This window comes from Jatropha curcas, chromosome 1 (assembly GCF_041381405.1).
Source record: "Jatropha curcas cultivar XTBG-Jc1 chromosome 1, XTBG_Jcur_1.0, whole genome shotgun sequence".
In the NCBI taxonomy this organism is placed as follows: Eukaryota; Viridiplantae; Streptophyta; class Magnoliopsida; order Malpighiales; family Euphorbiaceae; genus Jatropha; species Jatropha curcas.
The window spans coordinates 2,143,324-2,166,050 of NC_143151.1; the positions used below are offsets into that span (position 1 = coordinate 2,143,324).

General features: G+C 32.1%; 4 protein-coding genes across 4 annotated transcripts; 3 read left to right on the top strand and 1 right to left on the bottom strand.

The window, feature by feature from the left end:
• Positions 1 to 104: 104 nt before the first annotated feature.
• Positions 105 to 8,304, top strand: LOC149498786 (Alkaline-phosphatase-like family protein). Its single transcript, XM_089719881.1, has 20 exons — positions 105 to 434; positions 516 to 550; positions 644 to 765; positions 880 to 969; positions 1,106 to 1,225; positions 1,311 to 1,394; positions 2,010 to 2,087; positions 2,972 to 3,097; positions 3,210 to 3,299; positions 3,791 to 3,826; positions 3,925 to 3,980; positions 4,742 to 4,889; positions 5,186 to 5,624; positions 5,741 to 5,832; positions 5,950 to 6,493; positions 6,903 to 7,038; positions 7,248 to 7,289; positions 7,412 to 7,580; positions 7,741 to 7,824; positions 7,914 to 8,304. Exons 1-20 carry the CDS (start codon positions 154 to 156, stop codon positions 8,052 to 8,054), a joined length of 2,913 nt encoding a protein of 970 aa, XP_089576007.1. The 5' UTR covers positions 105 to 153; the 3' UTR covers positions 8,055 to 8,304.
• Positions 8,305 to 8,445: 141 nt separating this feature from the next.
• On the top strand, positions 8,446 to 9,213 carry LOC149498787 (uncharacterized). Its single transcript, XM_089719884.1, has one exon. It carries the CDS (start codon positions 8,608 to 8,610, stop codon positions 9,121 to 9,123), a length of 516 nt encoding a protein of 171 aa, XP_089576010.1. The 5' UTR covers positions 8,446 to 8,607; the 3' UTR covers positions 9,124 to 9,213.
• A 148-nt stretch (positions 9,214 to 9,361) lies between these two features.
• On the top strand, positions 9,362 to 14,043 carry LOC105628435 (alpha/beta-Hydrolases superfamily protein). Its single transcript, XM_089719883.1, has 10 exons — positions 9,362 to 9,939; positions 10,877 to 11,013; positions 11,109 to 11,282; positions 11,495 to 11,731; positions 11,816 to 11,916; positions 12,009 to 12,081; positions 12,162 to 12,230; positions 12,458 to 12,565; positions 13,364 to 13,489; positions 13,747 to 14,043. The coding sequence occupies exons 1-10, from the start codon at positions 9,615 to 9,617 to the stop codon at positions 13,939 to 13,941; spliced, it is 1,545 nt and encodes a 514-aa protein (XP_089576009.1). The 5' UTR covers positions 9,362 to 9,614; the 3' UTR covers positions 13,942 to 14,043.
• A 3,271-nt stretch (positions 14,044 to 17,314) lies between these two features.
• Positions 17,315 to 19,409, bottom strand: LOC149498788 (transcription factor MYB54-like). The gene is made up of 3 exons (XM_089717897.1): positions 18,915 to 19,409; positions 18,055 to 18,507; positions 17,315 to 17,800 (listed from the first exon to the last, which is right to left on the bottom strand). Exons 1-3 carry the CDS (start codon positions 19,027 to 19,029, stop codon positions 17,574 to 17,576), a joined length of 795 nt encoding a protein of 264 aa, XP_089574023.1. The 5' UTR covers positions 19,030 to 19,409; the 3' UTR covers positions 17,315 to 17,573.
• Between the last annotated feature and the right edge of the window lie 3,318 nt (positions 19,410 to 22,727).

Below are 22,727 nucleotides of genomic sequence, written 5' to 3' on the forward strand. Positions count from 1 at the left end.
AACAATCTATAATTGTCGACTCAAAAACGACGACATATTCTAAACGACAGCGTAAAGTAAACATCTTTCGGTGTTAATTAAAAACGCTTTCGGCTTGACTGGGTGAGCTACTTCTGTTTCTCAAGAGAGGGAGCAGAAAAAAGAGAAAGAAAAATGGAGGGAAGGTGGAGAAGATGGTACTATTGGGTGATAATGGTGGTTCATGTAGTGGGTATACTGATATTCACTAGAGGATTCTTGCTTACTAGAACTGAACTTCCCTATTACAGTCACTGCTCTGACATTTATCAATCTCCTTGCGTTTTACCCGTTCACAATAACTTTTCTTCTGCTGCTGATTTTGGTCTAAATAATAGCAATATTGATCAAGACCAATACTGCTGGACTAAACCTGCTGTGGATCGTCTTGTTATTATTGTTCTTGATGCTCTCAGGTACGTGGGATTTATTTATTTTTTTAATTTGCAAGAAAGTTTTGATATTTGGAGAATTTCTTTAGTAATTTCTTGTTTCAGGTTTGATTTTGTTGCTCCTAGCACATTTTTCCCAGGTTAAACCCTATTCTTACAATTCTTAAACATATTTCCTACCGGTGGCAGTTAATTTCGTTTTGGTTGAATAATATTGATTTTCACTCGTATAGAGACGAAGCCATGGATGGATAAGCTTCCCGTTTTACAAAAAATGGCATTTAAACAAGGATCATCTGCCAGGATTTTCAAAGCTATTGCAGATCCCCCTACTACAAGTCTTCAACGTTTGAAGGTCTATTTATAGTTTTTATTTTCTCTTTTTAACATTTGATGCCTCCTTGGTTGAATTTCTCAGTTTCTATTAACAAATAACTTTCCTGCTCTTTTTATCCCTTGTGATTTTCAGGGCTTGACCACTGGTGGACTGCCAACTTTTATTGATGTTGGAAATAGCTTTGGTGCCCCTGCAATTGTTGAAGATAATTTTATACATCAGGTTTGCCTATGATCTCCTATCGGAGACTGGGATATATTTAACTTTCTTCTCATAATTTGAGTTTTAGTCACTGGAATATTTTGAATTTGAACTTTTTTTGAATATCTTAATTCTCATGTGACTATGCCAATTGCAGTTGGTTATAAATGGGAAGCGAGTAGTGATGATGGGTGATGACACATGGATTCAATTGTTCCCTCATCATTTTAATAAATCTTATCCTTACCCATCTTTTAATGTTAAAGATCTTCACACGGTATGCCATTTGACTCATCATTTTAGTGGTTTTTGTTCTTTATATTGATGTTTCTATTGATTATGGAGAAATTATAATTTTCCAGGTTGACAATGGATGCATTGACCATCTACTTCCATCCCTAAATCAAGAAGATTGGGATGTTCTTATTGCACATTTCCTTGGTGTGGTAAGATTGAGGTACCTTATCAATGCAAATTCCTATAATTTGTGTATTGTCTATAAGTAAATTATTCTTGTAGATGGGTGCATGCGTTTAAGTAGATATCAGTATGCTACAGCTACTCCTTTTAATGTGCTGATCTTGCAATTCAGTGATCCAACTCTGTAATGCTTGCTTGCTCCTCAGGAACTAGAAAAAGAAATAATTGTGCTCATAAATTTGCAGAGCTGTTCCCTCCTTCTGATAAATACCTAATGTTTGTTTTATTTTTTAATTAATGAACTATGGTTGCTAGTTTCAAGACAAACATGTATAATCGTCATTCTCTATCTACAACCCCATATGTAATGATTGCTTATAGCAAATTACTGATAAATTGATTCTTCTCATGAATAGTGTCTGAATTGAACTTGTACTCATTGGACGAGATATAAACCTGGCTATGAAGTTTTTTCTCTTTCCTCCCCCTGCCCCTAATTGTTTGTTGCTACATCTGAGTAAATACCATTCAGGAATAACACTTCCAAAATAGTCCATCTAGTTCCTTTTTAATGCTCAAGGTTAGAAATTCGATTACCCTCTCCTTGGGGAAACTGAATTCTTTTTATCTATAACATACAGGATCATGCCGGGCATATATTTGGTGTTGATTCTACGCCGATGATAGAAAAGTTGCAGCAATACAATCTCATTCTAGAGGTATTTCTTATTTATTTCAAATTGGAGCTGCTTTTGTGTTCTTGAGTATATCCTACTCCAAGTAACATAGCCTGGCATGTCACTTAATGATAAATTGGTCAGACTTTTTTGATTTATGAAACTCCTGTATATCATTCTGTTTCAAAGTTATGCCATTTTGTTCTGTTGTGGTTCTTAAACAATTAAATTTTCACGAAGCTTAGTGAAATTAATCAAGCAACAATTTATATTCAACCTTTAGTTTTATGATTCTTCAGTTACTAAACGGCTATTTCTGGTTTAACCTTTGTTTCTCCGTCTGAAGCAAGCTTTTTTAAGTTACAGCGCCCATAAAATCTTTTTTTTTTTTCTTTTTTGTGAATTTGTTGGAATACTTGGAAGTTTTATTTTTATTTTTATTTTCTGATAATTCAACTTCAGATACATATTGCGACCTCCATGTCAATTCTATGGCATCTAGATTGTAGTGTGTTCATGATGGTTAACAAATTGTGAACCCAACATAATCAGATTAAACATTGAAGAAAGTAGCAAGATTACCTAGGTTAAGCGAACAGAATTTTTTTTGAGGATTTTGGTTCATGAACTATGCTTGAGCAATGAAATCAGTGCGGGAAATCAAGGTTTGGCGGTTAGAGAGCAAAGAACCATGGAATATGGAAGTTGTGTCTGTGTTCATATGTGCCCTATGAAGCTGTTAGAGGTGTAACATCCTGTCTTTAATGTCGAAAATGTATCTATTTTGACATGTGATCTTCTTTCACCCTGAAATAGCATGGGGCTAGAGGACTTGGGCATGCTTGATTCTACAATGGAGTAGGTGCCATATCTACAAATATCTACTCTTTAGTTATATATTAACTTGGCCACATATTTTGTTTCAGAAAGTAATCAAAGAGTTGGAGAGCCAATCTGGGCCAGGTGGGTTGCATGAGAATACCCTTCTTCTTGTGATGGGTGACCATGGACAAACACTTAATGGTGATCATGGTGGAGGAAGTTCAGAAGAGGTATGCTATATATCGTTTCCTACAGAAACTTGATTTTGTTTATCTTCTTATTTTACACTTTTTTTTAGAACGTGCATTAGTTTTAAGTGGACTCTTGAATAACATTATGCAGGTGGAAACATCAATTTTTGCCATGAGTTTTAAGCAGCCTCCATTTTCCATTCCATCTGAACTCGACACTTCTTCCTGTGAACTAGATTCGGTATGTCTGCTGTCTTTAACTGTATATACATGCTAGTAGCTCAAAATCATCTGTGATCTCCCAATTTCATATATATTTCTTCTTCTTGGTCATCTTGTTTTTGCCTTAAATTAATGTTATACTATCTTTCTCCTCCTTGTTATTAGTTTGTTTGACCATATTTCTTCTTCACAAATTTAGCAATGCAAGAGGGGAAGTGAAAAAGGGAGAGGGAGGTGGAGTGAGGTATAGGAAAATGATGAGAAGTGTCAACATGATTTTGCAAATATAAAATCATTTTGCAGTGATCAAAACTTTAAAGAGACATAGCTTAGACAATGTTTCTAATTATTTTGATGGATATTCCAAATTCGTGTCATCCCTTCTATCCTGCAAGAAAAGAAAAACATTAGTGTTTGAGTGACAGATGGAAATGAATATTGTTAACTCCTTATGTGCCCACGCTTTAGTTAATTCTTCTCCTGAGTGACTCTCCATTATTCCAATTTCAGGATGGGAAGAAAATGTGTGTTGGCTCCATGCAACAGGTGAGGATGCTGTTCTATTTCTAGCTTAGGATTTAACTTGATTTCGTTCAAATCTTGCTCTTCTTGCGAAAGGTACTTACTGAGGTAACTTTCTGCAGCTTGATTTTGCAGTGACTGTGTCAGCTTTACTTGGTGTCTCCTTTCCATTTGGAAGGTGCCGTGTAAGCATCCTTGAATTTTAACTTTTACATCACTTTATTCATGTAACTTGTTTTTATTTGTGTGATGAATTTGGAACTGCTTGACTGAAACAGATCTGATCTGACCCCTCCATGCTTTCTGTTATGCCGTGGCAAGTCACTGGTGTTGGCAGAATGCTAAATGTATTGCTTAGAACTAGGGTTATGTTATGCTCTATCATTGATCTCCTTTAGCGTGGTTGCTTTCATAGGTTGTCTTTACTGGAGCAAGCATATACTTTATATTAAGTCATTCAAATGTGCTAGTAATCATCAGGAATGTTTTTGGTGTAACAAAATTACGATTAGTATATAGTCTAGCCCCTTTTACTATTTTTCTTCTTTATTTGTTATATCTGAAATACTGGAAAACTGAATGCGCCAAACATGGTTGTTTATGTAACCAATATGTTTACGGGAATTATATGCATTTATTCATTATGGATAATCTGTGTTCCTTGTGGAATTGAAAGTCTTTAGTAACATTCATGTGCTTTTCCACTTTTGTTCATATATTTATGGTTCCTAAAATCTCAACAAGTTTTCATATCCTTCAGTTATGTATTTGTCATTTGGCCCTAGCAAAAAGTTCTTGTATGCCAATTCTATTGGGATTGCATTCTTAGCTTTGATTGTATTTCACTGTATCATTATGTTAGTTGTTGCAACACTTTCTACCAGGATCAATGCTCATCAAGTTGCCTTTCTATATTTTTCTCCTTTGCTCTCTTTTCAGTATTGGTCGTGTTAATCCTGAGCTATATGCTTTAGGTGCTGGTACATGGAATTTGGAGGGCACCCAAGTAGGAAGTTGCAAAAATCAGTCAAAATTGGAAGAATGGGTGCAAAATTATGCAAACATACTGTGCATCAATTCTTGGCAGGTACTTTTACTTTACCAGTCTTGGAATTCTAAGATACGTGTAAGTGTAGTACCTTTTGTTATATTTGGATACTTATTCGAACAAAAGGTAGCCCTGAGATCCATCGGAATGTAAATCAGTGTAAGGATACTAATGTGGAATTTCAAAAAAAAAAAAAAAACATGATCTATGTCTAGTTCAATTGACAAGAAGTTTGATATAATTTTTTGCAGTTACCGGCTGTAATTTATTTGCATATGTCACTCTTGTTTCCACCTGCCTTCCAGCTTATGCTAACGTTATTAACTGTTCTGTAGGTCAAAAGATACATTGATGTCTATTCAGCCTCATCAATGATTGGATTTTCCTCTGATGACTTGCTGCACATATCAGATGTATATAATAGGGCAGAGGAGAAATGGTCAAGCACTAAGGAAGCTTTATTATATAAAAATGAAAGCTGCCACCCCTTGTTGCCTGGGCTTTCAAGTCAAATTGATGTTTATTTTAAGTTTCTATCAAATGTTTCTGAGCTAGCGCGCTCCAAATGGACTGAATTTAATTTGAAGATGATGGGCACTGGTCTTGTGATTATGTTAATATCACTTTTTATCATATTCCTTGCTATTCAGCTGGAAAACATGCCGCATATTTTTCATTCTTCTTCTGGAGATTCTAGGATTTCCTTTGATTTAATATTTGCTACATTTATAGTGGCAATACGTGCATGCAGCTTATTTTCAAATAGTTATATTTGTAAGTTAAAAATATTCACGCTTTCAAGAATGTTTGTCCATGTTTTTCTTCTCTTTGCTTGCTTTGGCTGACATTTTATTTTGTCTATATGTTTCTTTTCTAAACCTTGATCTCAGTGGAAGAAGGAAAAGTGGCAAATTTTCTGTTGGCCACAACTGGCATTATCAAGTTGCGCTATTCAATCATGAAAAGGAGGATGCTATTTGAAGTATGTATCTGCAACCTTGAATATTTACTAGCACAAGTGCATTTTCTGATAACTGATCAGAAAAGCTTTGCTGAATTGTTTTTGTGATACTGACTGTTTTCAGAGATTCATTTGCAGGCAGTTGTTTTTCTTCTCTTAATCTCCATTCTCAGATTCACCATTGAACTAGGGCTGTCAAAGCAGGCTGCCACTTCCTTATTTATGAATGTATCTCCTTCATGGATGCTGGGAATTGCCCCAGGCCATCCAATATGGATTTATTTGTCTGAAATTGGGCCAATTCTGGGTCTCATCTCGTTAGCATGGTTACTGTACAGAACAAGTAACTATTGTCGGGGAATGTGGAGCTCCGTTATATGGGGAAGCATTTTAAGCTATATACTTATAGCAGTGCATTGGGGATCTGAAAGCAACATATCAAGTCTGGCTCTGTTGCTTCAAGGAATTGGAAGAAGTTACATCCCCAGAATAGTATATGCTATCGGTCTAGTTCAACTGTTGTTAGTGACATTTGGCCAATTTTTTACTGGAGAGAAAACTTTGGATAAAAAGTGTAGCTTGATAATTAAAGCAGTGGCCATGTCATCTGCTTGGAGTTCAACAATCATTATTCTGTCAGGAAAACAAGGATCCTTGATTGCATTAGCATCCGTGATTGGAGGTTCTTATCTTTGTTATAGCTTTAATTGTTTGAGCTGTTGTTAGAAAGAACACATTATTTGAAATGTTGAGTAGAAGTCATTAAAGTTCAAGTTGAGGTGAAATTCATATGTTTAATAATAAAGCTTCAAAACAGCTAAATGACAGTCTTAAATTACTTTTTCCAACATCTAAATTGGTGTTTTTCCGGAAAAGCAATAAGTTCAATTCCAAACAAACTCTTATTCTTTATATTGGATCCCTTAGCTCCAATTTTATATCTTATTATTGTCTGGGCATATGAAATTTTTTGGTCTCTTTAAGTTTAGATCCCTGTTCTCTGATATTTGCACGTTTTGAAGATTTCATTAGAGTGTTCCCTCTTCTGTGTAAATGATTTGTGCATGTGTATAAAAGGCTCTTCTTGGCAGGTTATTGCATAGTGAGACTGGAAAGCATGGAAGAAGATGTCATCAGTGGGACTGCTAAAACCTGGAATTTCAATCCTTTTGCTATCACACAATGGAATCTTTTGGCAGTATGTCTATTTTTCGCCACGGGTCACTGGTAAGACAGGATGCTCGTTATTTACTGGGATGATTATGTATGGGCCAAGCCTTTGTCTAGTCTACCATGTCTTGAGTTTCTTTGATAACTATTGCAGCTCATTCCCTAAGACAGGAAGTTCATTGGCTATGTGCAGTTTAGTAAATCTTAATATTAATCGCTTTATTAATATATGCATCTATATTTCACAACCTTTTACAACTTTTCAGGTGTGCTTTTGATGGCCTCCGTTATGGTTCTGCATTTATCGGGTGAGTTTGGATATGTGTATGTGCATAAGGGGATTTGACGTGATTTGATGATCTTGCCATTAAATGGTACTAACAGTTATTGCCAATCAATGAATAATGTGAATCCCACATTATGTTTTCAGGTTTGATGAGTTCGTCCTTGTTCGTCAAGCGATCCTTCTTATGATTGATACGTTTGGCTTTTCTCACATTCTTCCTATATTTGGACTTCCATTCCTTGCTGTGCACCAACATTCATTGGGTCGCCAGAACAAACACGAGAAGAGTTATGTTTTCAAGCGGCTTTTCCAGGTTCCTTCCTCTGCTTCTGCTTGATATTTTTACTTTAACTCTCTATTTTGGGAGGTCCTGTAATATCTATTTACGAAATCTCTCATCATTTATGTTTATATACACGTCTTGCTCCTTTCTACCATTAGCAAAGGCTAATGGATCATCTTCTATATTTCAGATGTATATGATGTTTGGACTCATAACCGCCATCACAGTCACAGCAACTATAATGTGCGTCACCATTCAAAGGCGGCATTTAATGGTAACGACACTTATTTGATAAAAATGTTTAATCATTTAATACAATATTCAATAATACTAATGTTTAGCCATTTTCATACTCCTTCGTAGGTATGGGGTTTGTTTGCGCCGAAATTTGTTTTCGATGTGGTGGGTCTTATCCTCACAGATGTTCTTATTTGCTTGGCTTTACTGTTCTATTCCGGTCAAGAAGACGAAGATGCAAGGCAGGATCAGACTGCAGAAAAATGAACACAGATCTTGTTGCTTCATATTAAGAATTAGATATCTAACTTAAGCTCTCATTGCTTTATGCTGTGTATCTTTGTTTTTTGGCTAGTAGGATCCTTCTTAGGACTGCGCAATGCCGGAGTTTCGTGCACCGGGCTGCCCTTTTTATCAGATTTGAAAATCTGGCACAAGAGTTCACAATTTTGTAAACTCAAAGATTACATATATTTTTAATAGTATCCAGTGGAATATGATTGTGTTTAGGCCAAAATTGCCTGGCGTAATCTAGCCCTAATTGGCGTAATCTAGCCCTAATTGGCAGAATGAATGACAATGGCAGAAAACATTATTGAGAAGGAAAAAAGAAGATTTATTTTTATTACCAAACAAGCTTATAGTGCTGAAGGTTGAAGCGGAGCAAAAGGATAAAAAAGTAATTTCAAACATGTCCTGAGGCAAAACTTTCATCTCCTGCCGGGTTATCGCCATATCCACAAGAAATCGTAACTCAGAAGACGCGATGAGCAAAATAAAAAGGAAGAATTTTTAAGAGCTGAGAAAAAAAGTGAAGATAATGGGCATATCAGCCTCTAAACGGGTTAATACTATACTCACCGACTCGCCCGAGTTTAACTCTGCCTGTGATTCAGCCTACACACACTGCCTTTCACTAACTCAGGACGCTTTCCCAGGTGTTTTGCCCTATCAACTCACCACAGCCTCCGATCACATCTATGCCACCATCTCGTCCTCTCACAAACATCCCCTAATCCTCAAGTGGGTCCCGTCTCCGCCATCTCGGACTCAAATCGACTCAGCTCTCCGAGTCGTCGCTCGTCAACAGCTCAACAAGGAGGGGGAGGAGTTGATTTTGGGGCCGGCCCAATTTAAGAAGTGGGCGGTGGTGCTATACGCGGAGGCCGTTGTGGGCAATGCCGGAAAGGCAGTTTTGGCTCGAATTCCAATAGGAGCAGCAGGGATTGTAGGGATTGGAACCGTGACAAGGTCCAGGATAGATTTGGTCGGTGCGGCGATTGGAGTTTACGCGCTTGGGGTCGCGACTTCCATGTACCTTAGTTTATCCGGTTAAGGCAAACTAATAATCTGTCTTAATTTTTACTAATTGTCTTTCATTTCTTGTGTACACCTTGTAATTTAGCAATAGAATCTCTTTAAGGCACCATTGCTCTTTAGCTGTGATTTGATTGGGAGGTGAAAGTTATGCATATAAAATGAAATTACCTGTAGAAAAATTAGTGAAAATTAGTTTGATAATTCCTTATTTACATTGCCTTAATTAAATCAGAATTATTAATTAAAAGGATTAATGAGACATGTAATTTGCAAGTTGCAAACTTGCAACAGCTATGAGTTATGGCAGAAACGAGCATTCAACACATAAATGCAAGAAGAAGACGAGACGGAGTCGAAGAAGAAGCAAAAACAGAGTAAGAGTAAAAAACCAAAAAGGCAAAAAAATGATCAAAGAAACGTAGGCTCCCCTTAGGGAAAATTTAGAAGATATCACACGTGTCAACTTCCGACAAAAACGCTTCACAGATAACTCACACTTCCCCAAAAATGCTTGCAACTTACGCGCCGCCCTCTTTGATAAAGCCACTCATCATTTTTCCCTGCTCCTCGCTCTTATCTCCTCGCGCAGTTTCACCACTTTCAGTCTCCAAACTTGTCCACTTCTATTCTTGCTGGAGCGCACTCCGTACATTAGCTGCAATGGCCAAAGCAAATGACACTGCCTCCAATTCCCTGCCGGAGCACGTCGTCGGAACTTGGTATTCTGTTCCAGACCTACGGCTTCGTGACCATCGTTTCACTGTTCCTCTAGATTATTCCGCTGATCGTAATGGTACTAAGATCTCCATTTTCGCTCGCGAAGTCGTCACTGGTACTATCTCAATTCAATATATGCCGAATTCTTGATTGTTGATTGACTTTGTTTGATTTTGTTTTGTTATCAAGTCACTTCAAGCTATTTTAGGTTTTCAGTAAGTCAAGTATTAAAGTCAACTAAACAATATACTTATTACACTTGATTGAGTAAGAACAACACAGAATGTTCAACATTTTTAGGTTACTTGCATTTTCTCTGTAGCTAACAGAAATGGAGGAGAATATAAGATGGTTGAGATTGTTTGTCTTTAAATCGTAATCAACTTGCATTATTTGATAATTGGTTGTAGAATTCCGATTGAAAACTTATCATGATTAGCAGAGTACATTTAAAAATCTGGTCTTTAAGTTGGATCATTGGTCTATTTATTGACACCTACTTCCCAATATGGACACAACTGCAATCCACGAATTCATTTGCTAATTGGCGTTAGTGATTACAAAAACTTTGTCTTTGTTGTAGTAGTAATTGGAGGTTGGCTATGTATTATACATGCCATATGCCTCTTATTTTTACTTGATGTTTATATCGAATTGATGCTAATAATGTTCTTGATATTGTTTTCACAAGAATGCACGAGCTTAAGAATTAAGATGGCTGCACATTCACAACAAGCAGCACTGCATAATAGGCTAAATTGTCTCTAGTTATAGATGATTTCTATCGAAGTTACTATTTTGAAATCTTTTGTGCATGTCGTATTATTCTGCAGTCTAAACAATGAAAATCTACACGTTGAACATCAGAAGCAGTTATGTGATTTCTTGAATTATTTCTTAGATTAGATTATAGCTATATCAATTGGAAGCTGATTAAACACCCCCCCCCCCCCCCCCCCCCAAAAAAAAAAAAAAAAAGAAAAAAAAAAAAAGGAATTTTGTACTGCTTTCTTCTATTATAATTTTGTGCTGATCCAAACTGTTTGTTCCAGTTGGGAAAGAAGAACAATCACTGCCTTACCTATTATTTCTACAAGGTGGACCTGGCTTTGAATGCCCACGTCCAACTGAAGCCAGTGGATGGGTACATAAAGCATGTGAAGAATTCCGTGTTATTTTCATGGATCAGGCATGGATTGTGGACACTTACCTCATATGTATTTCTACTGAAATGCACTTCCTATTCTCATAATCTATTGCCACTGCTAATTTATTCTCTTGCAGCGAGGAACAGGCTTATCAACTCCTTTGACAACATCTTCAATGTTGCAACTGGATTCTCCAGAGAGGCTGGCTGAATACTTGAAATACTTTCGGGCTGACAATATAGTGAATGATGCTGAGTTTATTCGAGTTCGACTTGTTCCTGATGCTGGACCTTGGACGGTTTTAGGCCAGGTACTAAGATACTAACCTTTCTTGGTTTTACTTTCCTCTGTGGATGTTATAATAGTGATATTCTTTAGATATATATCATTGATCTTCTCAATTCTTGCTCTTGCTGCCATGCTTCCTTTTTTTATTCCTCCGTTATTTTTCCAATTTATGTTCAAGGAATCCCTTTTGACTGGTTAATTATTGATAGTTCTCTCTGTCTATCAACTTTTCAGAGCTATGGCGGCTTTTCTGCTGTAACCTATTTGAGTTTTGCACCAAAAGGACTAAAACAAGTTCTTCTAACTGGAGGAATCCCCCCAATAAGTAATGGATGCACTGCAGATATTGTCTATAGGGCATGCTGTGAACAGGTTATTCGCCAGAATGAAAAGTACTACAAGAGGTTTCCTCAGGATGCTGAAATTGTTCGTGAAGTTGTGAACTATTTGGCTGAATCTGAAGGAGGCGGGGTGAGGATCTTGCATATTCTGGATATTTTTTTTCTAATTTCTTTCGCTGAACGCCAATTCTCCTCTCTTTTTCACTTTGTATAGGTGCTTCTTCCATCTGGAGGAATCTTAACTCCAAGAGGACTGCAAACTCTTGGTCTTTCTGGTTTAGGATCCAGTGCAGGTTTTGAACGTCTTCACTATATGTAAGGCATCAGCATGCATTTTTCATCTCCAACTTAACATTTTTCTTGTCAACTGTTATTTTACATTTCTTTCCTTTTCTTCTAACCTCCAGGTTTGAGAGGGTGTGGGATCCCATTATAGTTCCAGGATCAAGAAAGGAAATCAGCAGCTACTTTTTAAAAGCAGTAAGACTATGGTTGTTGTTTTGCTGATCCCTGATGCAAGGCTTTTTCAGAGTGAATTTTAAGCAATGTATTATGTGCAGTTTGAAAATTGGTTGGATTTTGATTCAAATCCACTTTACGCTCTCCTGCATGAACCCATATACTGCCAGGTAGATTTCATAATTCTCCTACAGTAATTACTTTCTGATTGATGGGCTTGTTTTACAATTTGTATATAGTGGAAAAGAATTTTGTCACTGTTATGAAAGCGCACAATGCTTGTGTTATTGAAATCCAAGCAATTCTAATGTTGATTTACAGAGGAACTCCTAAAGTTTGGTTATTGAGAACTTTTCTCAAGCTCAACCTTCTAATATTTTTATTTTTGGTTTTCAAGGGTTCTTCATCACGCTGGTCAGCATACAGAATTTTGGCAGAAAATAATGGTAAATTTGATGCAATCAAGGCTGCGAAAGAAGGTCGTCAAGTATATTTCACTGGGGAGGTTTGTATAAGTTTTAACATTGTTTGAGGAAAAATCAAGCAAACATAATATCTACATTCAGTCACTGAAGTTAGCATATCAAGTGCAGGGTAATTTTGGGAAACAATAAGTACATGGCCTAATTTACCCATGTGGTTCAGTATCTTCCTGATAGTATATGCAGTTATTAAATTTTATTGAAGTCATTGGTTTTTTCAATTCAACACTTTGTTGCACATGTTGAGATGGCGGATTGTTTTTTTTTTTTGGGGAAGCTGACCGACATTAGTCAGACATATTGTGGATGTTTTTTTTTTTTTTTTTTTTTGAGACTTTTCCAGTTTCTTTTGATGTGTAAAACAGAAACAGTAATCTTTTTTTATGTGAAAATGATGGGTGGAAGTGTGAAAAAAATTATGAACCCGGATAATGAAATAGTGTTCCTAACGTCATGAGATGTTGATAGTGATAGTAATTCCTATTGAGTAAACAGAAATGATTCATTTGTTGTGAATAATTTTTGAAAGCTTTCTGTTTATTCATGTTCTTCTGCTCCTTCAGCCATTTATCATGATTAGATTATCCTGCAGTTATAAATTCTGGACAGAGTCTTTAAAAAAGACACCTAATTTCCCCATGATACTGTGTTAAATCCGACATGTGGCCTATGTTTTTAATGCTAAATCTAACCTATCTAAATGAGATAAGAACTTTTCTTTTTCTTTCTTCCTGACATTTAATTAGATCTAATATCTGCTATGATTTTCTTAAAGCATCAGTTGAAGTTTGTTATGGTATCTGGGATCTTTTCTTCTGCAGATGGTGTTCCCATGGATGTTTGATGAAATTCATGCACTGAGAAAGTTTAAAGATGCTGCTAATCTATTGGCTGAGAAGAATGATTGGCCACCTCTCTATGACACAGCCGTGCTGAATGATAACAAGGTGTACTCCTTTTCTATTGCCGGCTAATCTTCTCGAGTCATTTTTAACCATGGATTCTTTCAATAAAAATCTCAACTTTGCTAAATGGCCTGGAATGCTCACTTCTTATTTTATTTTCTTGATAGAACTGAAAATGCAAGGAATATGACGACTAAAACATAGTTTTGGAATCCCATTTTTACTTTTTCAAAATGAAAACATCGACTTCAACTGTTTAAATCTTTGGCTGGTTGTACTAATTTTGTAAATGGTGGCAGGTTCCTGTTGCAGCTGCTGTTTATTATGAAGATATGTATGTTAATTTCAAGCTGGCAATGGAGACAGCTTCTCAGATAGCAGGTATTAGATTATGGATAACCAACGAATACATGCATTCTGGTCTGCGAGATGCAGGAGGTCGAGTTTTCGATCATTTGCTGGGAATGTTGAATGGAAAGAAGCCTCTGTTCTAAAATAACTATGGCATTTTGTTCCAAATTTGACTTCTTGATGTGAAACCTTTTTGTTACATTATAATTAGTAGTAATAACGTATTTGAATTAGTGGCTCACAAAGGGTCTTTGCAGTAAAATAAAATTATAGAATAATATTTTTTAAAAAATAATTTATTAAGTTCAAGCTGCAAGTCAAGCACAATATTTGAGACTTCAAATTTTGTTCGAGTTTTATTTTATTATTAATAAATGAACTTTTTTTTAAAAAAATAAGTGACAAATCAAGTGAAGCTCGATATGTCAAAGGATCTGTTCGAGTTGAGTTCGAGTTTAAAATTTTAAAATCAAAGGATCTGTTCGAGCCAACCTCGAGTATAAAATCAAAATTCGATTCAATTCGAGTCAAGTTTTGATTTTTGAATTTTTTTTTATCAAATTTGAACTCAACGCTATATAGACTATATAATATCCCTTGTGCTCTGTATAAATTATCAAATGTAAATAATAATATTTTGTTCAGTTGGAAGTATTTTTCTAGTACCCAAAGCTTTTAAGAAAAATATAAAGGAAATTAACTTTGGCAAGTGTTTTAATCAGTTGAAAACATTGAAAAAGAATGAAAATTATATATATACACATATATGATTTTGTAATTTAAATTAAATTTAACTTAGACATTTTCAATGTTTATTATAAAATAATATATAAAATTATTTTTTTTCTGTCGAGTCAAATCAGATTATTATAACGAGTAATTTTTTCATTGGTCATAAAAAACTTTTTGAATTATGCTCGGTAAGAGGTTTGGACGGTGGAAATTCTTTCAATGCTGTTCAATTGAAAATATATACTTGCTGTCATAAAAAGACTAATATATAATATATATATATATATATATATATATATATATATATATATATATATATATATATATATATATATATATATTATAATTGTGAAGAAATAATTAGCATGTGGAAATCGTATTAAGAAAAGGATTAATAATGAACTGAATGTTTGAAATAAGAAAGTTAATAATTAATTAAGCTGACAAATAAAAGTTTGGGGACCGTTGATAATGGAGAAATAGATATGGGTGGTTGGTTATAAGTCCTGTCAAGATCTCAATTTAGAAATTATCTTTTATTACATTGTTGATTTTTTTTTTTTAGGTGGTTAAATTCATATAAATATAATTATGGGAGCCAAAAAGCATGATTAAATATAATAATTATAGAGATAATTGCACTTCAAATGATATGTCATTTTTACAAGAATTCAAAATTGATATAGTTCAATATCACAAGAATAGTGTTCAAATTAATTAAAATATAAAGTTATTTATATAAAAATTTAGATTTTTTTTATGAATTATTATATTAAAATACAATAATATTATTGTTTTTTTCTTTTTTAAGGTCTCATTTGATTTATGAAATTTTATTTTTTTGAAATTCTCTTCCAAGAATGTAAACTTTCTAGGAAGTATGCTTTCAAGAAAATTATTTAACTTTTCGGAGGTATACAATAAAATTATTTTTTAATAACTTATTTTAGATTTTAATACCTTATTTTTTCCCTGGAATTTTTAGGTTTTATGACTATAAAATATTAATAATAACTAATGGTTTATAGTTTTACTTTACAATTATAATTGTATAGTTTTATCAATTTATTATTATAATAAAATAGTATAATGGCAATGTATAATACACGTAAATATTATGTACAATATAAATAGTTATCTACACTTCTTTTTACAAGAAGAAAATTATATTTATGTTAACATATTATAATAAGTATCAATTACCAAAGTTAATAATAATATTATTTTTATTAATAAAATGTGTATATTTTTATTAATATTTTATAGAAAATAATATACTATATATTTAGTTTATTTGTTATTTGAAATTAATTATTGTTGATGTTAGTAAGTATAAAACTATATATGGTTGAAAATATTTTAATTATAACTAATATAAAGGGAGGGAAATTTAACTCAATTAAAATTTATAATATTAAAAAAATAAATAAGGGATCCTATAATATTGAAAACTTAAGTGACAAAAATATGTTAGTTCAATATGAACTTTTTAAGATAATTTATTATTGTAATTTAGTTCAATATATATATATATATTATCTGAATTTTTCAAATATAATTGCACTACTATTCTAATGTTTTTGTTTTAAGTGCCAAAAAACAATTAAAAAATCATCTATAACTTCATTTTTACTCATCAATAAATCAAACTTCATTTTTAAATTTTTTTTTCTATTTGTAATTATGCTTGAAATAAAATAATGTTCTTTGTACTATTGCTTTGTTAATTTATTCAAATTTGATGATTTTTAATAATATATGTAATGCATGTACAATGAATATAAATAACATGCAACACATTTGAAAAAACTAATAATTTTAAAAGGTGAATTGTCTAATTACCACATTTACCCTTGCTACTCTAAAAAAAAAAAAAAAATCGAGAATTTAAACATTAAACGCTGATTCTCAACAATCTATTCATTAAACTCAAGAAAAATAATAGTATAATTTCTTTTTAATGGTAAAAACTAAATGTGCTTTACTCCTTTAATAAGTGTGCTTCTCGGACGAATCTATGTTTTCACCTTAATCGGGATTTGCTTGCCACCTCATTCAATACATTATTGGTAAAATACTACAATTTAATATCACATTACGGAGTATATCACATTTATATTCATCTTAATTAAAAGCTCAAACTTCCATACTTAATGCTCTAAGATTACTACCTCCGTAATACTTGTCATATTTGAGAAAATGGTTTGTTTTAAAATACTTATCACATTTGTGGTTTCAAGGAGAAATTTTTTTCTTCCATATTTACCCTTTGTATATGTCTAAAAATTATTACTTCAATTCTTTAAAAAGATTTTCTCTCTCTTTATTTACTCCTATCTTTTTGTTTAAAGTAAGGGTAATATAGTCAATTTACTCAATAATTATTGCAACTTAGACAAATTTAATGGTTTTTTAAAAGACATAAAATTCCAAATATAACAAGTATTATGGAACAGATTAGTAGCTTTTTTTTTTCCTTGGCATTAAGAAAAAGGGATTAATTATAATGTAACTTACAACCCTAGCCATTGCTATATGTAATAAAAAAAAAATACACTATAATCTCTGGATGACATTGATGAGATAACAAAAAATAAGATCGAAGAGGGATATATAAGCATATGCAATAATCTTGGAAGTTAATTAGAACTCCATCAAACAATTAATTCTTAGCAAAGGAAAAATCGATGAATCAACCGTTCGAAGTGAACAAGTCCGATTACGCATATTCCTAATCTTAAATGGAATGTAATGAACGGAGAGATCCATATAAATATTTGTATATGAAACCAAAAAAAAATTTCATGAATTTGAAAGATTTCAGCTTTCACTGACATAATACTTTTACATTAAAAAATCTTTTGTATAAAGCTTTTTGCTTTATATATATATAAGCATACAATATTTTTGCATGCTTCTCCACTAAAATAATACCTACATATGATAAGTATTCTTAAATAGATAGAGATGTGAATTGAAGTGTATCTCTGGCTACATGAGACTCTAATTTGTTCTGTATGCTTACAGCGTATGTAATCTAAAGTCAATGATCACCGAGACACCGGGTGGCCGGCCTGCTTGGCATGCTCTCCGAGGAGGATTTTCCGAGAGATAAAAAATCAATGAATGGCAAACCAGCTTTTCTCTGCTCTTCCATGGCCTCTTGATCCACCTCCTCATCATCTCTTCTTGCATTGTCTATCACTTCACTCTTGCTAGAGTCTGTGTTTATTTGGAGAAAATCATAAAATTCAACTGCTTGTTTTTTACCTGTAATATTTTAAAGCATAGGGAATTAGTATTTTCTTGCACATTTAAATTTAGAAATGTATAAATCAAGAAAGAAAGAAAGTTAGAAATGTAGCACATGATTTATTAAAACATGATTGATGCTGAATTTTTAACATCAGTTGAAGCTAAATTAATTAATTAATCCAACGAAAAAAAAAACATATTTGATATTAAACCATACAATGAAGCAAAATGAAATTAATAAAAAATGAACATAATTTAATTAATTATACCTTGGAAATGAGTCGGATTTTCACTTGCTTGGCAAAATGATCGATGAAAATTATTGTGAAGAGAAGGATACTGATGGCTGTAGTACCTATTGCAGTATTTACCAACGAATGAAGAAATATTTTCATTTTGACAATTTATCAAGAAATGATTGCTCTGATCAGTTTTGGTGGAAGAAAAATATTGTTTTTGGTCATGGTTTAATAAAGTATGAGCATGAGTAGGTCTCTTAGCTTGAAGTCTCGTTCTTTCCCTACATTTTCTTGCCATAATAACATGCCAATGATTTTTCACAGCATTATCGGTTCGACCAGGGAAAAGCCTTGCAATAACAGCCCATCTATTTCCATGGACACGATGCGAAGCGAGCAGTCTTTCTTCTTCTTCCTCTGTAAAAGGGCTTCTATTGATTCTTGGATCCAACTGATTAAACCATCTTAACCTACAGCTCTTTCCTGTTTCATAATATAAAACAATTGTGTTTGTTATTATTTAGTCATAATCACAACATTAACTTAATAATATAGAACTTCCCAGTAACTAGTTTCTTTTTCTATAATTAACATATAAATCAATATCAATCTTCCTTAAACCTAATTAATAACCCCATAAATATTTTAGATACAAATGCTTATAAAAATGAGAAAATTCATGAGGAAATTATTAGATGGCAGTTTTATATTTTCATATATAACAATTAATTAAAAACTGATAAAAAAAGATTCGGTTTCAGTAGCCCATAGGAGCAAAATAAGGCTGAAATAAGAATTCTCCAAGAAAAATCAATGAATTGCATTATTTTATTTTCATGCATAATTAAAAGAAAAATAAAATGAAGTTTAATTTATTAATTAATAATAACCTGATCTTCCTTGAAGCTTTTCGGCTATGGCGTTCCAGTTATGAGGACCATAGCGTTCGACTAATTCCTTAAGCTTTTCATCTTCAGCTGGTCTCCAATGACCTCTGCTACACATATTTGATCTTTACTAATTCAAGAAACCAATAACAGCAAATCAAAAGAAAGAAAGAAACCCTAGCTAGCTATATATATGTATGAATATGAAGGGGTTTGACGTTTGAGTATATATAAAGAGAGAGAGAGAGAGAGAGAGAGAGAGAGATGGAGTATGTGTTTTCCGTTAGAGAGTAGGAGAGAAGAAGACCCAGCAGTTCAGGTATTGAAGGGAGGAGGAAGAGAGAGATATACCAGCGATTGATGCAACGTTTAGGCTAACAAAGGGTTATAAGTAATCAGAGTGTATATATTTTGAGAGAGGAGCGGGAGAGAGAGAGAGGAAAAGAGGTTGCTTGGTGGGGTGAATTCCGTTCTGCTTTCAACGTCTTCTTATTAAGTTTCTAACCTACAACCCCTACTGATAACCCACCTAGCCCTTTTCTTTTCTTTCTTATTATCTATATGCTTAATTATCAAAGAAAATTTATGATTTTGTATTTTCTTTTTTGATTTTTGGTAATTGGGCAGTAGCTTCATTTTCTCACTTCGTGGTTTGGTTTTCAATTTTCTGTCCATTAAATTTTTGTGAATTTGTTTCGTTTTTGTTTACAAATAATACTGAATGGCTTCGAAGAAACCTTTTTAGATGTAAATTAAAGGTTAATTGATTTCAGAAAAAAAATTAGGAAAAACAAGATGACAAGTAGTTTTATTTGAACTAAATAAAAAGGAAATCAAAGCTAAAAAAAAAAAAAAAATCTTTATGATATAATACTTCACTTACATCATGCAAAAGCCATTGATGCTTATCACCTAAAAGGTGAAAAAAAAAAAAACATTCATAAAATAATTTGCAGTTAAATTAGTGAATTGGTATGCACAATTATTAGGATCACGTGATTCAAATAGTTTCCATTTATTATAAAATTATAAGTCAGAAATTCTAATTTATCATAAGATGTTAATAAAGGGAAGAGGAGATTGCTAACCCTAACCTTATCTAAATCTAAAAATGGTTAAGAAAAGTTTAGGTTACATATTGTATGTATATGCATGTTTATGATTATATTAAATTAAAATGTATATGTAAAAAACAAAAATGGGGATGGAAGAAGAGGTTGGTAAACTTGCTAAGACGGTTTAAGGTAAGGATTTAGGAATTTGATCACCTTTCAGACCTAACTATATAACAGTTAATTAATTGCTTTTGCGAACAAAGTGCACGTGTAGAGACTAATTAAGCCATGTCTATCCATCATTTAACTGCTTCTTCTCAGTCAAATATAATTTTATTTGGTCTCTCTCTTCTTCTTCTTCTTCTTCATCTTCTCTGGTTTGTTTAGAAGCTGTTAGATTAGCGTTTTTAACTAAAAAGAAAGAAAAATAAAAGTAATAAAACTTGTACCAGATGGTATATATATATATATATATATATATATCTTCTACCGCTTTGCTATCAAAAACTTGGCGACCAAACTCAGCAACATCTCTTTTAATTTTTATATCTCAACTTTCTATTATATATATATATATATATATATATATATATTTCAAGAAGATTTTGGTCTCATTTTTTGGAATTGGAAATTCTTTTTTTCAATTTTTTTTCTCTCAAGTAAAAAATAATTTTCTGATAAAGACTGAAAGAGGTAATTAATTAAGAAAATGACGATAAATATAACGTAGGAACTAGTATAATCAGTAAATATTTGTATTAGGATAAAGTTGGTTTACCAGTTAATAGTATATGTTATATAATTATTTATTTCTAATCTGTTACACGAATTACAAATATCAGGCTTAAGTCAATTACAGAAAATTAAAATTTCGGGGGGAATAAATTGATATTGATCAATTTCTATACGCTAGTTTTTTTGCATGTGTGTTGTGTATTGTCTGTACTCATTGTCAGGGCAGAGCCCAATGGACAGACGCCGAGAGAGCCTATGCTACCATATGAAATTTTTTTAAAAAAATTACATTTTGATTCTTAAAAATATAGAAAAATTATATTGAAAAATTTATTTGGCTCCTTTAAAATAATTATCCTAGCTACGGCCATGCTGATCGTAAGTACTGTAATTAGTTTTTATATATACAATTTTTTATTAATTTTTTGCCTATAATATAATATTATACATTATATACATAACCTGAGAGACTAGCATTAGTTTATTTAACTATATCACCTTTATAAGGTAAGTATTCTCTACTTCAAAAGAATTGAGTTATCAATAATATATTAGTTGGACGGTAAGCATCCTCAATTAAATTCGAAACCAAGAACTTAATTTGCTAGGAAGGTAAAAAATTTTTATACATTCAAACATTATCCTATTGTCATAATAATAAGTTATTAAGAATATTTATTTTTATTGATTTTTTTAAATATTAAGAGTCTAAATAAGTCCAAATATTACTACTTGAATTATAGTTGTTTCTCTTTTTTTATATAAAAATAAAAATATTAGAATTCCTATAAAGTTAAATATTTTGTCTTTTTTTAATATTACATTTCTAATTGACTTTAAATATTATTAATTGATTTAATTTATTTATTTACAAAAAAAATTAGAATAGACATATATATATTTTTAACAATAATAATTATTACTATAACATTGTTCTCCATTCACACATAGTTGAAAAGAATGGTAGGGAATGTGACACCTAATTAATACCCAATCAAAAGAGATTAAGAAAAATCATGATAAAAATATGATACTTTTTTCCTCATTAATTAGCTTTTGGTGGTGACTTTTTGTAGACCTAATTGCAATTAGTGAAAAATAAGTTTTTTTTAGACTTGAAGTCAGCATTTGGTATTAAAAATAATGTAAACACAAATATAATTTTACATGGTTAACACATGTTTATGGAAAATTAAAACTTAATTAATTATTATTACATAAATTAATATAAACTACAGATATATCTCTCCATGAGTTTGTTAAGATTATGACTTTGATAATTATTTTTTTATTATTAAGTTTTAAAATAAAATAAAAAATAAATTAACCAAGTCAAGAAAGTAATTTTTTTTTTAATGTAATGTATTTTTAGAAAATTGATGTGTTTCAACTTTCAATCATTTTTTAATTCTTGTGAAAAAAAGAAATGGAACTAATGAAATGTAGTTTTAATTCACCTTAATTAATAACATTCTTGCTTATTAAAAAACAGAAAAAAAAATATTAATAAAGGTGAACATTAAACAATTAAATATTACGAAAATTAAGGTAATACATTTAATCAAAAGTGAATTTTTTTAATTTTGCACTTCTCGATAAATATAATTTTTTTTGTTATTTTAAGTGGGTATTCTATTTTAAGTGACGAAGAACTTATTATTATTAATTTGTGGATTAAAAAATAGGAGAAACTCAAAAATACTCTCATTTACTAATAAAATTGTTAATTTTCTGCAGCCTTACATATAATAAAAAAGTGTTAAAAAAAGAAATGTTGAAAGAATAAAATGCTTTGATTAAATTTTATGAGATTAACATAATTGGTGAGCAAATAGTTAATGATTTCGTTATATACATGTAATGAATCAAATTAATAATATTGAAAACAGGATAAGATGGGTCAGAATTATGGTAAAAGTATTAAAAAAAATGTCGGTGAAATGGTAACTAATGCCGCGGTAATTATCTAGTAGATAAAAGAGAGAGAGACTTGTTGATGCGAAGATTGACTTTGCTTTCTTAAAAT